Here is a 20,099-nt window from a genome sequence, read left to right as displayed (position 1 = left end):
TCTGGTTTCAGTCCTGCAGCATGCGTAAACTGCTGATTCACATAAATTTCCTTCTAGACAAGGCGGCCTGTCTAAAGTGTCTTTTCATGTCACAGCACCAGGATCATGTTACTATTACATTAATCAGTAAAAGTCAATAGTTATTTAACAAGGAAAATACTCCAGTGCTAAGTGAAGCAGGGGGATTTTTTGCATGATTTAAATGAGTTATTAAAAGTGAATCAAATGGCCTATTTTATAAAGAGCAATGTAATTATCAGTTGAAGGTTTATGGATAGGCATGTTTAAAGGTGTGGGGGGGCAAGGTGGGGGTGTGGCCTTGACCAACTGCCACTTTGCTCGTTTGAAAGCCATGATGTCTCTCTCTCATGGGTGGGCCAAATTCTCTGGACAGGCAAAGCAGAGAAAGGGGAGGTAACCTTGCTCCTTATGACCTCATAAGGAGCAAGATTTCCAGATCGGCCCATCTGAGCTTTCATTTTCTCAAAGGCAGAGCAGGATACCCAGGGCTCGGTTTACACCTATCGCCATTTCTAGCCACTGGGGGACCATAGGCAGGCTGGGGGAACTCATATTAATTTTAAAGGCCCCATGGCATGAAGAGAGAGACATCATACAGACCCAGAAATGGCACAAACTAAGGAAAGCTCATTGTGGGACTGGCTCTAAGTAATTATAAAATAACAACTACAAAACCACTAGATTCTGTCCAAATGGTTAGGAAACAGCTGAAAAACTGCCTATTTTGTGAACATTCCGGCCTGAAATAACCAAATTAAGGAAGTCATGGTGACACACAGATATGCACACTTGTGTTTTGTTCTACATTTGACATATTTACACCCAGTCATCTCCCATACACAAGTTGTGATTAGTTCAGGCACATTCATCCTCAAGAAAATGTGGTAAATACTGACAAATATGACACAGTCACTGCTCATCAGAGGTAAATAGTTATGGAGCAAAGCAAACCAGAAATAGAGACTAAAAATGAGTATCAAAACTCATATCATTAACACATCACTGTATGCAAACATCCACTGCTGCCATGCAATGCAGTCTTCAGTAATCTCCAGTTTCTGTCTACCATCCATGATCGACTCTATGTGCAGTAAAATCTCCTCATGTGAAGAAAGCCAGCAAAAGAAATTGACCATGGCTTCTATTGATCACCCTACCATTAGTGCATTTCCATCACCAGCTTGCATATAAGCTCAGTAAAACACTGACAAGCTTTAATGGCCTCTCAGTCAGACTGAAGGCCTATATGTTCCGTCATGTGCGGCCCCAAAGCAAGGACATGTCATGAGAGCACACACACCATAGTAAAAGTCTCCTGTAAGGGGATGAAGTATGGTTATTAAATGTATCTCTGCAGTGGTGTGGTGACTCTGTGCTCTGCAGTGACTTCACAGTGATGAGGGATGCTGCCAGCTCTTCAAAAAGCACCTGTTACCAACAAACTGATGAGAATGAAAACATGAGACACTATAGGCTGGAAAATGAGAGTGGAGTGGGAAGAGGTGACCTTTTTTTTTTAAAGGGAGATGATTCAATGATTCTGAGAGGACATATACACTAAGGCTTTACCAGTCAGTCCTACTGTGTATTGTATTGCATTGAACATGCACATGCACACGCACACGCACACGCACACGCTATTGCACATACTTATTATTGTGTGTTGAAATGACCAGGTGAGCAGCTCAGCCCTGGTTCTCCTCTCTCGGTGAAAGCAACAGTGCTCTGTTGATCCCTTCAGATAAAACAGCAAAATCCCTCCACATCCGAAGGTACCCCAAACAGTCCCAGCCAGTAAAAAAAAAAACAAGATGCTCACTGTGCGCCACAGTCAAGGAAAAAATCGGATCGGATGAGAGGCATCAAAGGACAGAGCTGCGTTCTCCTTATCAATATATCTCGGGGTGGGGCGCACACCATCCCGCATTCACTACAGTAACTCCAGAGATTAAAATCCTGTCCGGCCTCAAACTACGACTGCATCCCAGAGATTCGTCAGGGGAACGGGGTGCCTGTCATGTTTTTCCTCGGTAGGATTATTCCTTTCATTGAATCCATCCGATCCGAACTCTCATCGAAATACTCACAGACATCCTCAGCAGTGGTGTTGATGACAATCAGTCTCTGACATCTGGAATGAAACAAAAGACAGCCGATCAGCGCTGCAGATGCTTCAGCAGCAGCTCGATGTTCTATAGCAGCCGTTATCCCCTTACCGTGTAGTGCGTGTGTGTGGTACGCACGCCGGTCTGGGATACAGGGCGTTGCTGGCAGGATGCTACAGGAGGAAAAGAAATATTGTTTTGCTTTTGATTGTTTCCTCCTAATCCTCATACTAACCCCATGTTCTAAAATGAAATAAATTTCACAGAGAAAAAAATAAATAAATAAAATGAAAGTATTTAAAAATAAAATAGTAGGCTAGGCTATTTTGCAAAGGCACTGTAGGCACAATAGATGATACATTTTAAGTCCCCTTTTAACACATTTTAACAGGGATTTAAGAAAAGGGCACTGACCTAAAAGTTGGAATCGATTCACATTTAGGCTAATTAAATGGAAATCAGATTGGCTGCCACAGGCTGTTTCAATAAATTACCCCCTCCGATGCCGATTTAAACCTTTTTAAGTATTCAATTTTCTATTGTGGGGCTACTTTGGGCTGTTGTCTCTGGAGAAATGAATAACCCAAGGAAATTAGGATAAAGTCCCGCTGTGAATAATAATATATAATATGTTGAGCCTATTTCTCATCTTGCCACATAATAGCTACTGATACAGATGATCAATTCGGCACCGTCGTTGTCAATGCACTGCTGTTGACAGTCTGTGTAGACATGAAGAAGGTTTGGGTGAGATTTCAGGCCCCGCTGTCTCTTTAAAGGCCGCACCTGCGCAGCTGCCTGGTGCTGATGCTGCAGTGCCCGGGTTATTTTCGGTAAAACAGCCGGGGTTACTCGCGTTCAAGCGGGCCCTACATGTCTTACATCACCCCTGAGAGGAAATCAAACCCATTTTTAGCCAAACGCACCTGCATCTTAATCAGACCAATTTAAAACGAGCTCTCCTGTCGCCACATTAGCAATTTCAGCACAGCAAACCATCTCTCTCTGTGATATGCCTACTTTAGGTGCATTAACAGGACCATTGTTAGACAGATACATTGTAACACATTATGTTAACCTGAATCCATCACACTGATTGCACAGTTTAGAGATTATATGATCAGGACTGTAAACCATCATTAATTTGCCCATTTTGTTATTTTTTTCTATAACTCAGCCTTGGTGTGATGGAGACAAGTCAGTATCCAAAATAAAGATGGATGCTTTGTTTTTAGGCTCCAGTAAATGTGTTGCATGGTCATTTTCAAGCTTGACTGATTGATAAGATGGCTATAGGGATATGTGAGGTGCTATTATTCTACTTAGAAAGCCAAATACTGATTGCATAATGTCATATTTGCCTCAAGGAAAGGGGATGTGACCTTTCTTTAACTCTCTGCAGAATAGGCTTGAGTTTGCATTCATAAATGATCTAAAAACAGCCAAGCATTGTGAAGACATAACCACAAGGCAGATTGTTAATCAACTAAATGATCATGAAGTCACTTTAGAGATAACACAGATTCTCTATTCATGAAGCACACATTAACAGTGACTGGCTGCCACATGTGTGAGATAAGAGCAAACACTCCTGTTAGTTTTAGTATCAGTCTGTCACTGTGAATATTTAAACTCAACAAACATGTCTTTGCAAAGTGACATGGTTACTGCATGAGTAAAGGTATTCTAGGACTGGAGTGTCCACACAAATGAGGGTTAGGCACACTATAAGTAGTGAGCTGAAGTGTCAGTAGGCATCTGAGGGACATGATCGTACAGGATGGCCCTAAGAACAACTGCTCTCCTCCCTGTGGGCTTTCTTCTGTTGTTGACACGAGGAGCTCTCACAGACGCAGGTGAATATTTAAGAAAATATAATAAACATGACCTTAAATAACAATTTTTTGTGTGCATGTATAATGTAAAGTGTCACTATAACTGAATATAACATGGTGTGCAGGACCAGCGACTCTTCCTATCAGACTGTCTGTGGAGAACGACATCTCTAACATGACTCCTGAGACCCATTTTGGCTCTGTGGTGGAGGGAGGCGTGCTGCTGGGCGCTCTGAGGAGACTGCAGGAAACACAGAGGGACTTCAAGTAAGACCACCCATTATCCCCTTTAAGCTCTCTGCATGACATCCTTTATTCTTAAAGGTGGCTCGGCTGTTTCTTCTACACGTTCAAACTTGTGATTACACAAGATGTTTCTGCTAGATAGATGTCCTGACTTCTCTGTGTATGGCCAGGTTCACTTTGAAGGATGACCCAGACTTTGGCCTGTGGCTGGAGAGTGTGAATGGAGTAGCTGGAAACGAGCACGATCAGACGTACTGGGAGATCCTGTCAGAAAGCTCAGGAGAGTACAGCAAGCTGGATGTGGGTGAGTATCCTCCCCAGAGTTAACAACATATCTGACTTAATGAGCTGAAATGAGGCAGGAGAATTGGTTGTCCTTTCACTTATTGCTTCAGGATTTCCTCTGGTGGGATTATTCTAATCTAGTCACTCTTTGTCTTCAATATATTTGGTGTGATTTTTGCGGTTCATGAGCAGGCAGGGCAACTACATAATTATTGTTTATATTTGAGTGCTTCTTTAGTTTTTGGAGTAAAACGGGTGTAATAATAGTTTCTCATTATCTTCTAATTTCTATTAATGCAAGAACACCATGTCAACTGAGCAGCACTGAGAACTGTGTTCCTCTCTGAATTTGTTTGTAACTAAAATGTATTTCCGTTTCTGATTTAAACGTATCCCTTTTCACAGGAGTTGGCTGCTACAAACCTAAAGCAAATGAGCACATCATCCTTAGGTTCAGCACCTGGGCCCGACAGTGATGAACAAGCTGAGGTGTTCAGCAGTAACTCTTCAGGATAAGATGTAAAAGAGGATCAAACTTGATTTTTATTTTTGGCATTTACGGCTGCCTCTTGACTATAAAGTTCCTTTAAAGTGCAAAGGGGGGGTGTTAACTGTTGTGACCTGATGTGTGAGAATAAAGAAAGCAGCAACATCTAGTGGCAGTCAGGAGCAATGTCATTTATCAGATCATTTGCATCAAATTTAACAGACTCCACTCAACTGGCTTGCAAAATATCAAACATATGAAAAAAAGAATCACATAATGGCACTATTTGAAAAATATATGCAACATTTTTTAGCATTTTGTGAATGCTTTTTAACTTTAAATATAGATGGGGTATTAGTAATGAATACAACAAATAATTTGAAGACTACACAGACAATATACAAAGAAATATCATATGCCTGGAAGCGTTCTGCCAATCAAAACTGTTTGAGTGCAGATAAATAACACTGGGAAGTGAGATGCATACAACTGTGGCAACAGCTTATGACAGCAGGAAATGACTGCAGATTCACGCATTCCATCTATATAAAAATAAAGATTTGATTTGACAACAAAAATAAATGTGCCATTTTTCCACAACAAATAATTTAAATATTAAAAAGTGCACATAGTCTACTACCTATAAAACAATCTGCTTATAAGGTCTACAACACTGTGTTAATTCTGACTCAACCTCCCCGACCAAAGCTCCTCCCTTTGAAACAAGATTAAGGTTTCATCTTCCGCCAAGACAGATGGACTAAGAGGAGGAGCAACGAGGCAGAGTGATTTGTCTACACAATTGGATGAAGCAGCAAGACCATAGCGTGGCTTTGCGGTGTACAAGCTGTGTATATCTCACTAATCTGATGTCTAACTGTTTCTCCATGTTTTAGCCTGTAAATGCTAAATGCTAAAAATAAAAAGTCAAAAGTGTTCTTTGCATGGACTTCTTTAAAGAAAGACAGCAAATTCATGTTTGAAGCAATAATTAACCACAGTCAAGGTAATTTCACTGACACATTGCAACATGCTCCCTTTACATCAGTTCATCAATTGTGCTCGACAGTGTGGCGGGGAAGCTTCTCACCACAAGATAAAGCGCAGTCACAAATGCAAGGGACACACAGCGCAAAGAACCGCTTCCAGCCAGTCTCCTTCTTATAACAGTTGTCTATCCGAGTGCAGCCTTGTTTGGGTGGGCCAAAGTAGCTCTTGTATGCGCAGGTGGAGTTGCAAGTCCCATTCAGTTCACTCTCACTGATTTCAATGCGTCCCCGCGCACACATTCCTAAAAGACAGGTACAGAGAAATCATATGAGGAGCTAAACACATCGTAAGGGAACATAACATATTTGTGTCATTGTGGCCAGTGTTTACTCACTGAGGCAGGTAGGTTTCTGGGTCCAGAGGCCATTAGGCTGGCAAGATCTGGTAGGGTTTCCCACCAGCATGAAGCCAGGGCGACAGGAGTACCTCACCACAGAGCCCACCCACCAGTCATTACCATACACTTGTCCATTATAGTCCACATCGGGCCTCCCACAGTTCACTGCCATACAAAGCAAAGGAAATGCAAAGGCACAAAGCTTCATAACAGACTGATCAGACAGAGGGACTCCTATCTAATGTCAACAGAGTGTCAGTCATCTCACCCCTGCATAGGGACTTGTAGCCGAGCCAGCAGCAGCTTGAGTCTCCACAACGATCTCTCTTCAGCTCCTGGTGCCGCGCCTTACAACCTCCTAAACAAAGGGGCGCTGACCCGGACCAATATATGTCTTCTATGAAATCTGGTTGGGAAATCCATTCTGTCTCACCTAGTAAAACATTTTTTATTAGCTTTTTAATATACTACAACTGGACAAATCCCAAACATCCACATAATAAAGTAATAATGGTTCTTAAAGTTTTTCCATGCAAACCTCATACTGGAAATATTTCCAGGCTTCAAGGCCAAGCGTAAGAAAGATCTTATTGTTAAACAGGGATCGATTAACCTGTCTTAGAGAACAGAACATCATTGAAAAATAACATATACTGCCATTATAGGAGGTCTTACCACTACCTTCCACCTCACCCATCCATCCAGGAAACTGAGAAACGGCTCTTTGGAAGGACCCAAACAGCAACAGCAGTGGATATAACCTCATCGTGCCCATCTTCAGATGGAATCAGTTTCTGTGGAAAAAACACAGATGGATCTGGGAACAGAGTCTAAGTCATATTGCCGTGCAGCAACATTCTATACATTTTCATTCATTGCAAACTCAACAGATATGAAGTCATTAGACGCTGTCCCAGTAGAGCTGAGTTCACTGACTGCAGAGGGAAGAAGCAGCGAGCGGTAAGTAACAAGTAAGCTCTGTGTGCTGCCTAATCTTCTACACACCGTTAATGCCACTAGGTACTGTATGTCATGCTGCGGCAGAGACACACTTAAATCACCTGATTACCACAGCTTTTTATAAGATCAAAGAAAAAGTGGATGAGAAGATCACATTGCCAGGTGTAACCGGTAGGGTTATGAAAAGCAGTAATTTTGTTGCTTAAATATTTGCCATCTAAGCACCGTTATTGTATGTATGTTCAACATTTCAGTGTACAGTGAGCCAATGTACAGTCACCCAATATATGTTTGTCTAATAAGCGCTCAGCCAATACAATTTAGATCAATACAATTTCCAGTCAAGCAGAGCAGGATTTAATCATAAAGCTGCAGTAGAGCAGTTTGAATCAGCAGGGGGCGCCATAATGGACGTACAGATGGTGGATCCTATCAATGTATTGACCTGCAAAAATCATATGAATTAAATTAAAACAATGCATATTCCTCTTTATATTTAGCACCATTGAAGAAAACATTTTACTCTGCAACTTTAAAAACATCTGAATAAGACAAAAATACATTGTTCATAAAGACGCAAACATTGTGTGTCACCAGTTTATTCAAGTTGTTTAAACGTCAGAAAATACATACTCTAAACTAATAAGGTAACCCTTTTGGCTGCATTCCATACATTTCAGTGAATAATAATGCTTACAGGCCATTGTTGTAACTCATACAGTATGCCTAACCTTTCAAAGGGTGTGTCTGATATATTTCTGAATTTGGGAGAGCGATCTAAAAAGGAATGACAACCCACTAGGCAGTGCAGCATTAGTATTCAACCGTCTAAACATGTAACAGTATAAGATACAATGCATTTATTGAAAATAATAATAAATACTGAAAAACAGGTTGTCCACAAGCTCAACATCAGCAATAAAAAAGTTTAAATAAATAAGGTTTAGTACCTAACATTGGCTTAGGCTGCATTCACACCAAATCAGGCGTTGCGGCGATTAGCACAGGGTTGTGCGGCAGTATGGGAGTGTCACTTAAATGGCCATTTGTGTTTCAATTGTGTTCCCCACTAGGGATGTTACAAGAACCGATACTTACCAAGTCAATGCCAAAATTCTAAAAACGTGATGTACTTGTTTTTCTACAGTACCCAGTACCGCAGGTACCAGAGGTACCGAGGGATGCAATTCTTCCGGACCTGACGTGGGTAGCATAACCGCTACAACTGTAACTGTACAACTGTTCTAGTCTCTGGCTAAATGCCGAAGAAGAATGCCTACCAGCAGTGAAGAACAGAGAATAGCGCCATATGGATGTATAAAGAGAACTGGATACAGTGTTGGAAGCGGGGCCCCCACTCATTCCTATGAGAGTTGTTCAGTGGTGCATGAAGCTAGAAAAGTTCAACTGCCACGTCTAAAATTACTCGGATGATCGGCACTACTTCCACACTGTGTGGCCCATAGAGGAGGCGCACTAGAGACTTCTGCCGGCTACATCCTGTTTAGCACTCCGGCTAACTTGAATAGGGAATAAATTATTTAATCGTGCTCTTCTACCTTTTCCAAATGTTTTCGGACCAAATGGATCAAATTCTGACAGTGAAACAAGTCATTTCGCAGGGTTGTGACGCTCAAAAAATGTAATCGCTGATTTTCTGACATCTCTTATGCCATATAAGCCTGACAAACCAAACCCACATCAAGATGTTGGGTCTGGGAACTTACCATTGACGGAGCTCAATCCGAGGGGCGGGATAAATGGTTGTCTTTCAAATTCCCTCTGCACGCAATAGGATAGCGCTACAACCAGGCAGAGAAAGGAAGAAGGTAACAGAGCTAGTTGATAGATTCAACTTTTGCCGTATCCGGTCGGCAAAGCTCCGAACACATCTTCCTTTTTTAAGAATGATTTCTGTGCCGTTCTTTATTCTTTCCTCAAAGAAAAGCTTAACTCCAAGTCTTCCAGAAGACCGTTGTTCCCAGCACCAGCAGCCATAAGCCCCGCCCACCGACTCTATACACAATGTGATTGGCCTGACCAAAATTTGGTTTTTCCAGCTGGCAAGTCAATGGAGAGTGCCTAGACCTCCTGGCTGCAAAATAAATTTGCTGCCACTAGGGTGCGTCTAGATTTCTAGGCTAATGCCATGTAACTCTATGGGAAAAAAGTATTTTTGGGCCAGAGGGCATCAGATGCACAATGACGGCTTGACTGCAGCCTCTGGCTTTACCGTACGTCTACGGCTTTCACGAGTTTACCTGAAACTCCCAAACTGCAAGTAAGTCCGTTTCTCTCTGCTGTTGTTTTTCACACTGAGCCTAATGTTAGCTACGATAGGTGACATTAGTTGACGTTAGCGCTTGTTACAGTGGACCTCTGCATACTATCAGTTCTATGTGAAAAAACAATAACAGTAGAGAGAAACACCCTTAACATACTTGCTGTTTGGGAGTTCCAGGAGAACTCATGAAAGACATTACCATATGTTAGCTGTGTGGTGATGCCAGGCAGAAGACTGACATTTTCTCCACATCACATGTAAATAACCCACTTCTTTCCCGCCCCATCAAACCCCAAAAACTGACACTGAAACAAGAATGACATCAAGTGTCCCTGATTTTGTGTGAATGCAGCCTTGTAGTCAAGAATTGGTCATCATGGAATACACATCTTTCATTTAAACTTATTATTAAGTGCTTACAGCCCCCATTAAAGGCTCAGGAATTCCACAATTTTTTTCAGGCATGTGCCATGCATCTGCAAAACAGCACAGCTGATTACAGAATATCCTGTCGACGTTTATGTAGGACTGTGGCAGTCAACCTACGTGCATTCCTTGCTGCTGAGCAGTATCCTGTAATTGCTGCATGACGGAGTCCTCACCTGCTTCTGACAAACCTCCAGTGAGAATGTACAACATGCCCTCTTCCTGACTGCCCCCCTCAGCGCTGGCGGTTGTACCCTCAATCCTCTGCTCCTCTAGCAACACCCCTCTCAGTTCTACCTGCAACTCCGAGGGAGCTGCCCCCAGGGATTCTTCCTCAATCTGGCCGCTGTCCTCATCCTCCTCCGCTTGACTACTTTGTCGTTCCCTCATTAGCTGCTCTGTCAGTTCCACACTCTCGTAACGAATCAGTTGCAGCCGCAAGAAGCCGTCCTCGTGCTCCTTGTACCTGACAGAGTGAAGAAGAAGCCATCAGGGCTGCAACACTCCACACATCTCAACTTCAGCATTACTGGGTTGATTGGTTTGGCAGTGTTTGTTACCTGAACCTGGGGTGTCCAGAGGGCCATTTGAATTGGTGCTTTTTGTGCAGATGAATAGTTAAGTTGTTGCCCCGGGTGAAGCACTGATCGCACACATGGCACTTGTAGCGGGCTACAAAATTCCCCTAATTACGGAAAGGAAAAATTAGAGATTAAACTCCCTATCTCAGTGCAATTTAATAAGAATTGAAAATATTCCCTCTTTCACCTCATGCTCTCTTTTGTGGTGAATCGTCATGGTGCCGAGGTTACGAGAGGTGAAGCCGCAGCCAGGAACATTGCAGTGAAATGCTGGCTCGCTGCTGTGGGTATCCAGGTGTTTGCGCAAGTCTATTAGATTCTTACAGCTGCAAATACAAAATCAAGTGTGGGAGTATTAAAAAAAATGCAAGTGTGTTTAGCAGCCTAATCTTAATCGTTTTACATTGCTGCAGATTCAGAGGATGGATACCTGTATTCACAGTATTCACAGCTGTATGGCTTTTCGTTACTGTGGCGGAACTTAATATGGTTGCGTAGTGAAGAAGGTGATGGACAAGTCATGTCACACAGCGGGCATTTGTAGTGGCTCACTGTACCAACAAGAAAAAAAACAGTGATGAGATTAAATCATCTAATAATAATGCACCCTGTTTTCAACAGGATTCCCTCAATCACGGACACCAAAGCGTATCACATGGTCAATTTGGTCCAAAAATTGCCTATTTTTAGCTATGCTGGTGTCAGGCCAAGAAATCCTGATGAAATAAATTGATTCTAAAACTTGACACTGTTGCTATAAGAACACAGAGATCTATGGCAGAGATTTCTCACAGAGATTTGAGGCTTTTCTAACAACTTACTAATGTTTATGGGTGCAGAAACTCAATTGGCAGTGTGTGTGTGTATGGGTAAAGTGGGTAAGGATTTATGGCAACAACATAGAATTTATTTGGAAAAAAATGAAACGCAACTTGTCAAGGTCTATTTTGGACCAAATGTTCACTGGTATGGTATCAATTCTTTCATTTCACTTTGTACGGCCATGAACTGAAACCAGTGTCTACGTGACAGGTAAAAAAATTAAACATTTAAGGCACAGTGTTCAAAATGGTTGTCAGTAGTACCAACTGTGTGAGATTTTAAGGTTATTTGGCTCAAACATGCAAAACGAGTAGTGTGGTATTTAAGTACTCCGCAGCACATGGGAATAACAACTGGTAACACTGATGAAGGAGAGACTGACCGTGGGTTCTCATGTGGTCTCGCAGTAGCCTTTCTGTTGCGAAACGTTTGGAACAGTGAGAACACTGGAACCTCTGACCTACAGCACACAAAGCAAGAATTACTGAATCTGATGCAAACATTATTTTTAACGTTTCCTGTCATAATTCTGACAGGTTTTTACCTTCCATGGCACTCTGTCGTATGATGTGGTCAAATAACTTTGTGTTGCTGGCGTACATCCCCCCACAGCCTGGACATGCCACTACCTTCTCCTGAGTGTGGCTGCGTAGGTGCTCCCGAAGCTTAGGACGCCCTTTAGCGGTGGCTTCGCAATCTGTAGAATGATAGCCTCAGAACTTGGACTCAACAATCCTCCATTCTTAGTACTAAGCAGAAAATGTGCTCAGCCTTTTAAACTTCTTTGACCATGAATTGGTTGTGTTATCTTTAGTTACATTGACATTTCTGTACTATAATCTTAAAATAAATCATGTTAAATTGCATACCTTTCCATCCACAATGTATTGGGAATTCATGGTCTCCTGCTGGTATATCTATGCTCAGGCTATGCATCTCCACATGGCGATAGAACCACTCTGGGTTTTCATATGGTGGTTGCTTTAACAAATATGCATAGAAGAAACACGTAGCCAGACATTAAGAGCTCAGGAGGAACATGTTTAAATTCTACTTCACAGACACTTAAAAAGGAAGAAATCTTCCCATTTATCTTGACTATGTGCACTTGGAGGTCAAGTCACTGTACCCTAACTGCTTAGCTTCTGATATAATTTGCACAAGATTTCCCAAACTGTTATATCAAGTGAATGTATTGAGGCAAGTGATGCTTTGACTAATAGCAATAACAAGCTGCAGTAGCAGCACCTCCCTTTGCCAAGCTTACCTCACATTCCTCCCAAAGGCAGATAAAATTGTCTGGGATTTCAGGGATGACGTTGCGGTTCTGGTAGCCGATGGAGCAGGTGCCAATTTCTGTCTGGGCATTAAGCACCTGCTGACCCAAGTGCTTCAGCTTTGTATGGTAACAGTGAAAGAACAGATGTCTTCGCAATTCTTCAGGACCCTCCACAGAACAGAAACCACAGTCTCTCCAAAGACAGTTTCTCTCCCCTTGGCACAAAAAGTTGAGTTTGCATTGGTAGACAATGGGGGTTAAGCAATGCATCAATATTTCTTGTAATCATCTATTATTTAAAAGCACTACAGCATGTAAAATGAAGCAATAGCCTAGCTACCATTTGGCTCAATTAGCAGTAAAGTAACGTTATGCTTTCTTTCCACATAACTTGCTAACGTTACAGCTCTAAATAAACATGAAATAAGCCACAGGGAGATACTTTGAACTATAATACTAAACCCTCCTCACCTTCGGTTTCTTCTTCATACTCCTCCGCCATGTTGAGAGCATTATTAAGATGACCCTCCGCATGTTTGCAGAAGTTATCTATCCGACTGAATGACTCCTGACAAGAACTCCATTCACACTCCAATTTCAGTGTTTCCTTGTGAATCCGTCTGTTAGGTGGCATCTCGTCCGAGTCAGGAATGGGCTGACGTTAAATGTAGTCTCTTTTTACCCACAGACTGAAGCTATAAACGTCGCACCTAACGTGAACGGTTGCTAGCTAACACCGGTTGGTTGACTGTAAACATTTACCAGCTCTACTAGCTAGAGCTTTTTTAGAAACATTATACTGGAACACTTGGACGACCGAAAAAACATCACGAGCTTCAAATTCTTACTTGAATAGGAGCTTTAACACAATAAGGTGCTGTTTAAAAGGACTGACGTGATGTAAACATGAGAATTGTTTTGGCCAGCCAAAAGAATCGCAGGCTGTGTGCAGCGCACACGCAGATGTCTCCCCAGAAACATAGTATAATTATACTAGTTCCGGGTGAAATGCTGTACTTGAGTTAAATTTTGAAGTTCAAAGTGCTTTGCTTGGCATTATGGATTGATACCAATATATCAGATAACGTAAAGTCAGTTGATAATAATAAAAAATCCTAAATTTAGCTGGTAATACGATTGTGAAGAACTTTTACTTGTAGCCAAGCATTTATACATTGTCTATTGCTGCTCCTAATTAAAAAAAATGAATACTTCTTAAACCAGTGCAAACAATAATGATGGCAAAATATTATATTTTAATTTTCTCAGCTTTTATTTTTAAATTTGAGGCTTCCATCCCAACAGTAAACAATTTTGTTTAGCTTTTTGTTACATTCCTAAGCAAAAAAGTCCAGTGCCAGTTTACTTCACAATGATGCCTGCTGAACCCTCAGGGGGAAAATTGACATCAGTCATAAAAATACAGCTATTTATCCAACTATACCATGAAATATATCGAGGGGACACCCTTCACCTTCTGTAGAGCTTGAGTAACTTTTTCAACAATCCAGACACTATAATCTCACTTTATCTCTTCTTATATTGCCACTATTTACCTGTCTCCACCTAATTCCCTGTCTTCAGACTGATTGTAGGCTCTTTATCTCATTACTGCTTTTCTTCACAATGACCATTTTGTGTGTGTTTGTTCAGAGATACAAAAAACAAATAAAAAAAAAAAAAATATATTAACTTATTCATTCATATTTGTATAATGTTGCATGGATTGATAGTCATGGGAAATTAATTGTGGGTACATTTTCCCAAAGCTATTTTTGCTTCAACAGCAGATTCAAACAATGGACCGCTGTGTGAATATGTTAATATTTTTTAGAGCACTTCCACCTTCACAAATCTGTTATCAAACAGCATTTTAGTAGCAGTCAGCAATTGATGCTGGCTGCCCTTAAGACCAAAAGTCATCTTCTCTTACTGTACTTTCCTTAAAAAAAAAACAATACAAAAATATACTTTCAGGGTGGACACACAAGATCAGTCAGATCCAGTTACCTTTTTCTGCTTGTAATTACTGAAATTTAGGAGAATAACATACTGCTGTTGATGTCCGACCCTTGCAGTTCATGCTTAGACACTGTATGTGAAAAATGTTCTACAAAGTGAAATATAGCTTTGAACCTTGCACTGCTATACTGCAGGTAGAGTCTGAGGCAGAAAAAGTAACAGTGAGGTAATGGAATCTATCAAAAGGCAGATGAACCACGAGCCTTTAAAATAGTTCCATAAAACAATATCATATTTTCTCAGTCAGCGTTCTTTCTTCTTTCCCGGTGTGCTGTCTAGACGTCATAGAAGAGACGTACCAGATGATAACGGATCCCAAAAGCCAATACACTGCCCATCACCTGGGAGAGATACAGAAATGAGCATCCAGTTAAACTTTCACATACTTCCAAATGACTATTCCAGGACGTTTGGATACAGCAGGTGCTTTGTTATACAGTACCTGTATGATGAGCATGATGACTGTGAGGTTTCTCTCATGGGTGGGACCAAGTAATTTCAGTGCCAGATTTATTAAGGTCATGTTGTTGCACTCAATAAAATCATCATCTCCCTCCTGGCCTCTTCGCACCTCTAGCAGCTTTAATAACTCTGCCACCTGTTGAGGACAAAAGACATTATTGATATTAACCAATCAACACAGCAGAAAGTCTGCCACTGGTCTGCCTCATGTGCGTTTACCCAACTACACCAATACTTACAGTCCTTTTTTTTTTAAGACCTCTGAATTGCTGCCCACATCTCCACTTCTTTTTGCAATTCAAATAGTAAAATAAAATAATGAAGTAAAAAAAAAAGGCAATTCTGTCTGATTATCTGACAAATTACATTCAAGTTGAATCAGGTCAGAGACGGTTCTGTGATACCAACTAGTCTGCCAGCGTTGTTGTTTAAGGTTTTACTGGATCTGCCCCATCAGGCACACTAATACCCACTTGCTTTTGTGTATTGAGGGTACATGATACTGGACTGTAGGTATGATGTGCAAGATGTGCATACAGTACATGAGCAAACATGTTTAAATCAAAAACCAAATGAGGCTATGCGACTAAAATCCATATAAATCCATAATGATAAAAAACAAGATGACTACTACGTCCTTCTCTGACAGCTACTTTGTATACGGAAAGGGTGATAGGGTGGTACTTTATGTGACTTTTGCAATTATTATTATTATTTTTTTATGTTATCTGGTCCATTTGTTTGCTTACTGTATGTGCTCCATGAATATAATCTATTCCCATTTGTTAATGTTTATGGATTTAGCAAAAATACAAATTGAATGAAAAGCATTTTATTTTTATTGAGCATTTAACAGACAACGAAAAAAAAATGTAAGAACTACGAGATAGTGGCATAAAGTCCAATAAAACAAAAAATGGATTATCTCAATTTAGAAAATATGGACTTAAATGGTTGTTCGTCTAAACAATTTAATGCCACTGCATTCTGATACTATATATTGATAATGTGACTGAAATGGAGCCGAAATAATCAGTTGAATAAATGATTAGTCAAGAGACAAAAACTTAATTGGAATTTTTGTTTAGTTTTCCATTTTGCTAATTGCTTAATCGTTTAAGTACATTAGCAAGTAAAAAAGCAGATTTCAGCTTTTCTCCGTTTTAAATCATTTTTAATTTAATATCTTTTGATATTAGTTTGATAGTTTTTGGTTTTCTTTTGACAAAATGGTTAAGCGAGCAGTAAAAAAGAAAATACACAACAGCAAGAGCTTTACCTTCAGAATAAGGTGTCCTAATTTAGAGAGGTCCTTTCTTTTGAATTTAGAGTAGCTCATTCCCAGTTTGCCTGTGTCTGGATTCAGCCTTTAATTGGGAGAAAGACAAAAAGGAAGAAAGTCAGACATTAAGAGTATATATATATATATATATATATATATATATATATATATATATATATATATATATATATATATATATATATATCAGTATGAATGATGAATGAAAAGATATCACAAACTCACAAACTTATTTAAAAGTTGTTACCTGGGGAGCCGGTGTCTGGGACAGGGGATGATATGAAAAAGCTGAGGCAAGGAGTAGACAAAGTTAACTACTTGAGGAATGAAGAACAGCAGCATCGTTTTGCTGAAGTGTCCCAGGATGCCAACTACAGCAAAGGTCATACCAGCAAAGTAGCAGAAAGTGTCTCCCACAAACACTGATGAAGGATACCTGTGACAAAATAGGTTGCAAGTTGGCAGAATATAACGGCACAAACATATACAGTTTATCCCTCCGGATTTTCAAACATGTTTCACGAAAAAGCCTTGGGTTATAGGTTTAACTTACCAGTTGTGGTAAAAAAGTGCTAATGTGGTGAAAAAGAATGGTATCATGAAGTAGAGGGAGAAAACATGGTCATCACGGTAATCTCCTGATAAATTAGATAACACAACAAAACAAATGTCAGACGAAACATGTTCAGAATTTTGATTGTTATGCAACAGGAAAGAGGTGCACTGTAACGTATCCACATTTATAACTCATGCAGTATCACATTCAGTCTGAAAAGGGTGACAAATTCCTAGTGTGATACGTTCATACTTTTCCCCAAACTATTTTCACTTGTTTCAGGGATTTTCAAGTAAAATCAATGTATACATAATACAATACAGTACACTTATGACTTGCAGTGTAGATGGTGATCTGTAGTGCTGATGATGAAAAAGGAAACAACCACACACCACTGAGCTCCAGCAGGTTGAAGACAATAATCGAGCCGGAGATAAACAGGGCTTGACCTGACTCGATGCCGTTGATGCCTGCTAGGATGTTGATGGCATTTGTGCAGAATACTGCAAGCATTCCCATGTAGACGTAGTAAAGAATACCTGCAGAAGATCATAAATTATATTAGTTACAGAATAACACAAAGTATCCAGATAACAATTATAATGTGTTTCCTCAAATGTTAATGTATGTCCATCAGAATAACGGGCAGAAAAGCTAATAGGTAGGTAAATAAATAGGCAAAGACAACTGCTTTATGTTTTTTAGGAAGATTAATATTTTAACTGCACTCATTTTCAGTGACTCCCAGTTGATAATTGGTAGGTACCCCAGACAAAGATCATGCTTGATGGATTACATATCCCATCTGGCCTGGAAACATCATTCAACCTCTTGTGAGCTGGAAGATGTGACTGGGTTAAAAAACATCTGGGCATTGCTTAGCTTCCTTCTACCCGGACAATGCCGCAGACAACTGCACATCTTTACCCATATCCAAGTGCAGTCCAAGCAGGGCTCTGAAGGGCTTGGGCACCACAATGACTGTGTTGCCGAAGTTGGTAAAATAGACCATGAGCAGTGGCAGGGAAGCCATGGTGGGAAGCAGGAGCTTGTGTCTCCACCGCAGGTTCAGCACGTCATCAGCAAAGCCCAGGAAGATCATGCAACAAATAGCCAGAAGTGCACCAATCACCTGTACAAACTGACCAAAAACAACAACACAGAGAACGGAGTTGAGTTTGAGATTTCAGAGAAACATGCAGGCTTACTATACATTAATCGACCCACCTCATCGTGTGGGAAGCCCATGCACTGATCTCCTACAAAGCAGCTAAGGAAAGGCACTGGGATAAAGCAGAAGAGGATGATGAGGAAGACTGTCCCACTGATGACTCCTTGGGACTCTGGGCTGCAACGAGGGGTGACCAGGAAGAGAAACAAAGCGAGAATTAGGGCAGGGAAACAGCAAATTGGACTTCCAAACAAAACTCATTATACCTAAAATATTATTAAGGATACCAAATTATAGGATAGATAAGAACATAACTCACACTTCCTTTTTGGATATTTTGTTTAGGTCCATTCCGTACAATCTGGCGGAGATGAAATGGTCTTTGAAAGCAGGAATGAGTTTCAATGTGGCCATACAGCCGAGTGCAGACATGAAACAGTTTATCACCAACGGCAGGACGGGTACTGGTGACATGTTTCCAGGCATTTCGGTGGGTCCGTTTCTCACAGAGCTAGCTAATCAGACGTTGCCCCTTCAGGCGATCGATGAACGAGTTTTGGCTGTCCTCACTGAGGTAAAAACATGTCATATCGTTATTTTAAAACAGAATAAATCTTCGTGCTTCCGGTGTCAAAGAAAAATAGCTCCATAAATCGTAATGGTAATCCATACCATATTTTATTACGTGTTATTAATGCTAATCTGCTCAATGCCTCTAAACTCCACGTCTGACATCAGTTTAACCATTAACTGTTCAGTTTCGAGGAGGTGGTGGTTCCGCTTTACCTCTTCAAAATAAAATATGATTAAAAATGTCGTCGGTTGTTATTGTTAGCATGTGAAGATCATTGAATTAAAACGAAAACTTTGGTGACTGTACTTAATTTGTTGTCTTTTTTCAAAATATCAGTGTATTCCCTCTGCTTTTAAGACCGTTCTCTCTGTACGACATACATGTAAACAAACATGTAGCTTTAACAGCTTCCTGCTACTGTGTTGACACCATAGACAGTATATAATGGACCAATAGACCCCGTTGCTCTGGACGGAGACCAGAGAAGCACTTTTCCGGTGATCTCTTGCTTTACTGCGCAGCCTCCAACTGACGGAGACAACGTAAATGTGACGTGAGCAACGTGTCTGAAAGTTGTAAGTCTTCTGGTAGCTGTGCCAAGAGAAATCTCAATCATTTCCAATCTTACAGAGACGGAGAGCCTAGGTGTATGTAAGGAGATAACATAAGCACAGGCTAATTATTGCTAACTAACATGCTAGTTAACATTAGTAATTAAACCTAAACAGCTAATGTAAGTCGAAACTGCCTGCGAGCTTCTCCTGTACTATACGGTAATTCCTCTACTGTGCGACAGTAAGTCACTTGGTTATGACACAATCGTTAGCTTATTTTTTACAAAAACGTCTGCTACGGAGCTATAACGTGAGGTACAAGGTAATGGAGCCTTTTATACATTGTCGTGTTTCTTTAGAAATAAACAATGGACAAATAGAGTCTTTAAACGCTTCAGATGTAAAGTTATTCGCAGTCAAGTGACGTAAAAAAAAAATGGCGGTCAGTGTAATGCTAACAAGAGGTGATCGCTTCGTAGCAACAAAATGGCGCCATCGGAGGTTCGCGTTCTGAACTGAAGCGAAGCTTACCCCCTTGGTTGACACGGAAGTGACATTTTCTTCTTTGGTCATGTGTTTCTCGGCAATGTCATCACTGCTTGCGCACGCAATAGTGATGGGACAACCGACTCTTTTACGTGGGTCGGTTCAACCGGACCGTCGTTGGTTTGCCTACTGAGTTAATAGATTCGGTCACCGGTATAGTGAACTTCTGCCACCTGTGGTCAAAAATATAATGTTA

The 20,099-nt window shown here is 40.8% G+C and overlaps 3 protein-coding genes across 4 annotated transcripts; all 3 read right to left on the bottom strand.

The window, feature by feature from the left end:
- Positions 1-5,227: 5,227 nt before the first annotated feature.
- si:ch211-117m20.4 (sushi, von Willebrand factor type A, EGF and pentraxin domain-containing protein 1) lies at positions 5,228-9,094 on the bottom strand. Of its 2 annotated transcripts, none has more exons than XM_028595635.1 (4): positions 7,042-9,094; positions 6,635-6,799; positions 6,364-6,531; positions 5,228-6,270 (listed from the first exon to the last, which is right to left on the bottom strand). In XM_028595635.1, the coding sequence occupies exons 1-4, from the start codon at positions 7,139-7,141 to the stop codon at positions 6,032-6,034; spliced, it is 672 nt and encodes a 223-aa protein (XP_028451436.1). In that variant the 5' UTR covers positions 7,142-9,094; the 3' UTR covers positions 5,228-6,031. The 2 variants fall into 2 exon arrangements, with proteins under 2 accessions (XP_028451436.1, XP_028451437.1); XM_028595636.1 differs by having other exon boundaries at positions 7,048-9,094.
- A 345-nt stretch (positions 9,095-9,439) lies between these two features.
- On the bottom strand, positions 9,440-13,694 carry hinfp (histone H4 transcription factor). The gene is made up of 9 exons (XM_028595334.1): positions 13,190-13,694; positions 12,707-12,933; positions 12,309-12,420; positions 11,984-12,136; positions 11,822-11,899; positions 11,048-11,168; positions 10,805-10,943; positions 10,597-10,721; positions 9,440-10,502 (listed from the first exon to the last, which is right to left on the bottom strand). The coding sequence occupies exons 1-9, from the start codon at positions 13,350-13,352 to the stop codon at positions 10,148-10,150; spliced, it is 1,473 nt and encodes a 490-aa protein (XP_028451135.1). The 5' UTR covers positions 13,353-13,694; the 3' UTR covers positions 9,440-10,147.
- A 273-nt stretch (positions 13,695-13,967) lies between these two features.
- Positions 13,968-18,997, bottom strand: dpagt1 (dolichyl-phosphate (UDP-N-acetylglucosamine) N-acetylglucosaminephosphotransferase 1 (GlcNAc-1-P transferase)). The gene is made up of 9 exons (XM_028595609.1): positions 18,549-18,997; positions 18,286-18,406; positions 17,986-18,199; positions 17,451-17,597; positions 17,056-17,140; positions 16,750-16,938; positions 16,482-16,569; positions 15,183-15,338; positions 13,968-15,081 (listed from the first exon to the last, which is right to left on the bottom strand). The coding sequence occupies exons 1-9, from the start codon at positions 18,713-18,715 to the stop codon at positions 15,016-15,018; spliced, it is 1,233 nt and encodes a 410-aa protein (XP_028451410.1). The 5' UTR covers positions 18,716-18,997; the 3' UTR covers positions 13,968-15,015.
- Positions 18,998-20,099: the final 1,102 nt, after the last annotated feature.

This window comes from Perca flavescens, chromosome 13 (assembly GCF_004354835.1).
Source record: "Perca flavescens isolate YP-PL-M2 chromosome 13, PFLA_1.0, whole genome shotgun sequence".
Lineage (NCBI taxonomy): Eukaryota > Metazoa > Chordata > Actinopteri > Perciformes > Percidae > Perca > Perca flavescens.
This window is presented reverse-complemented; position numbering and strand designations above follow the sequence as displayed.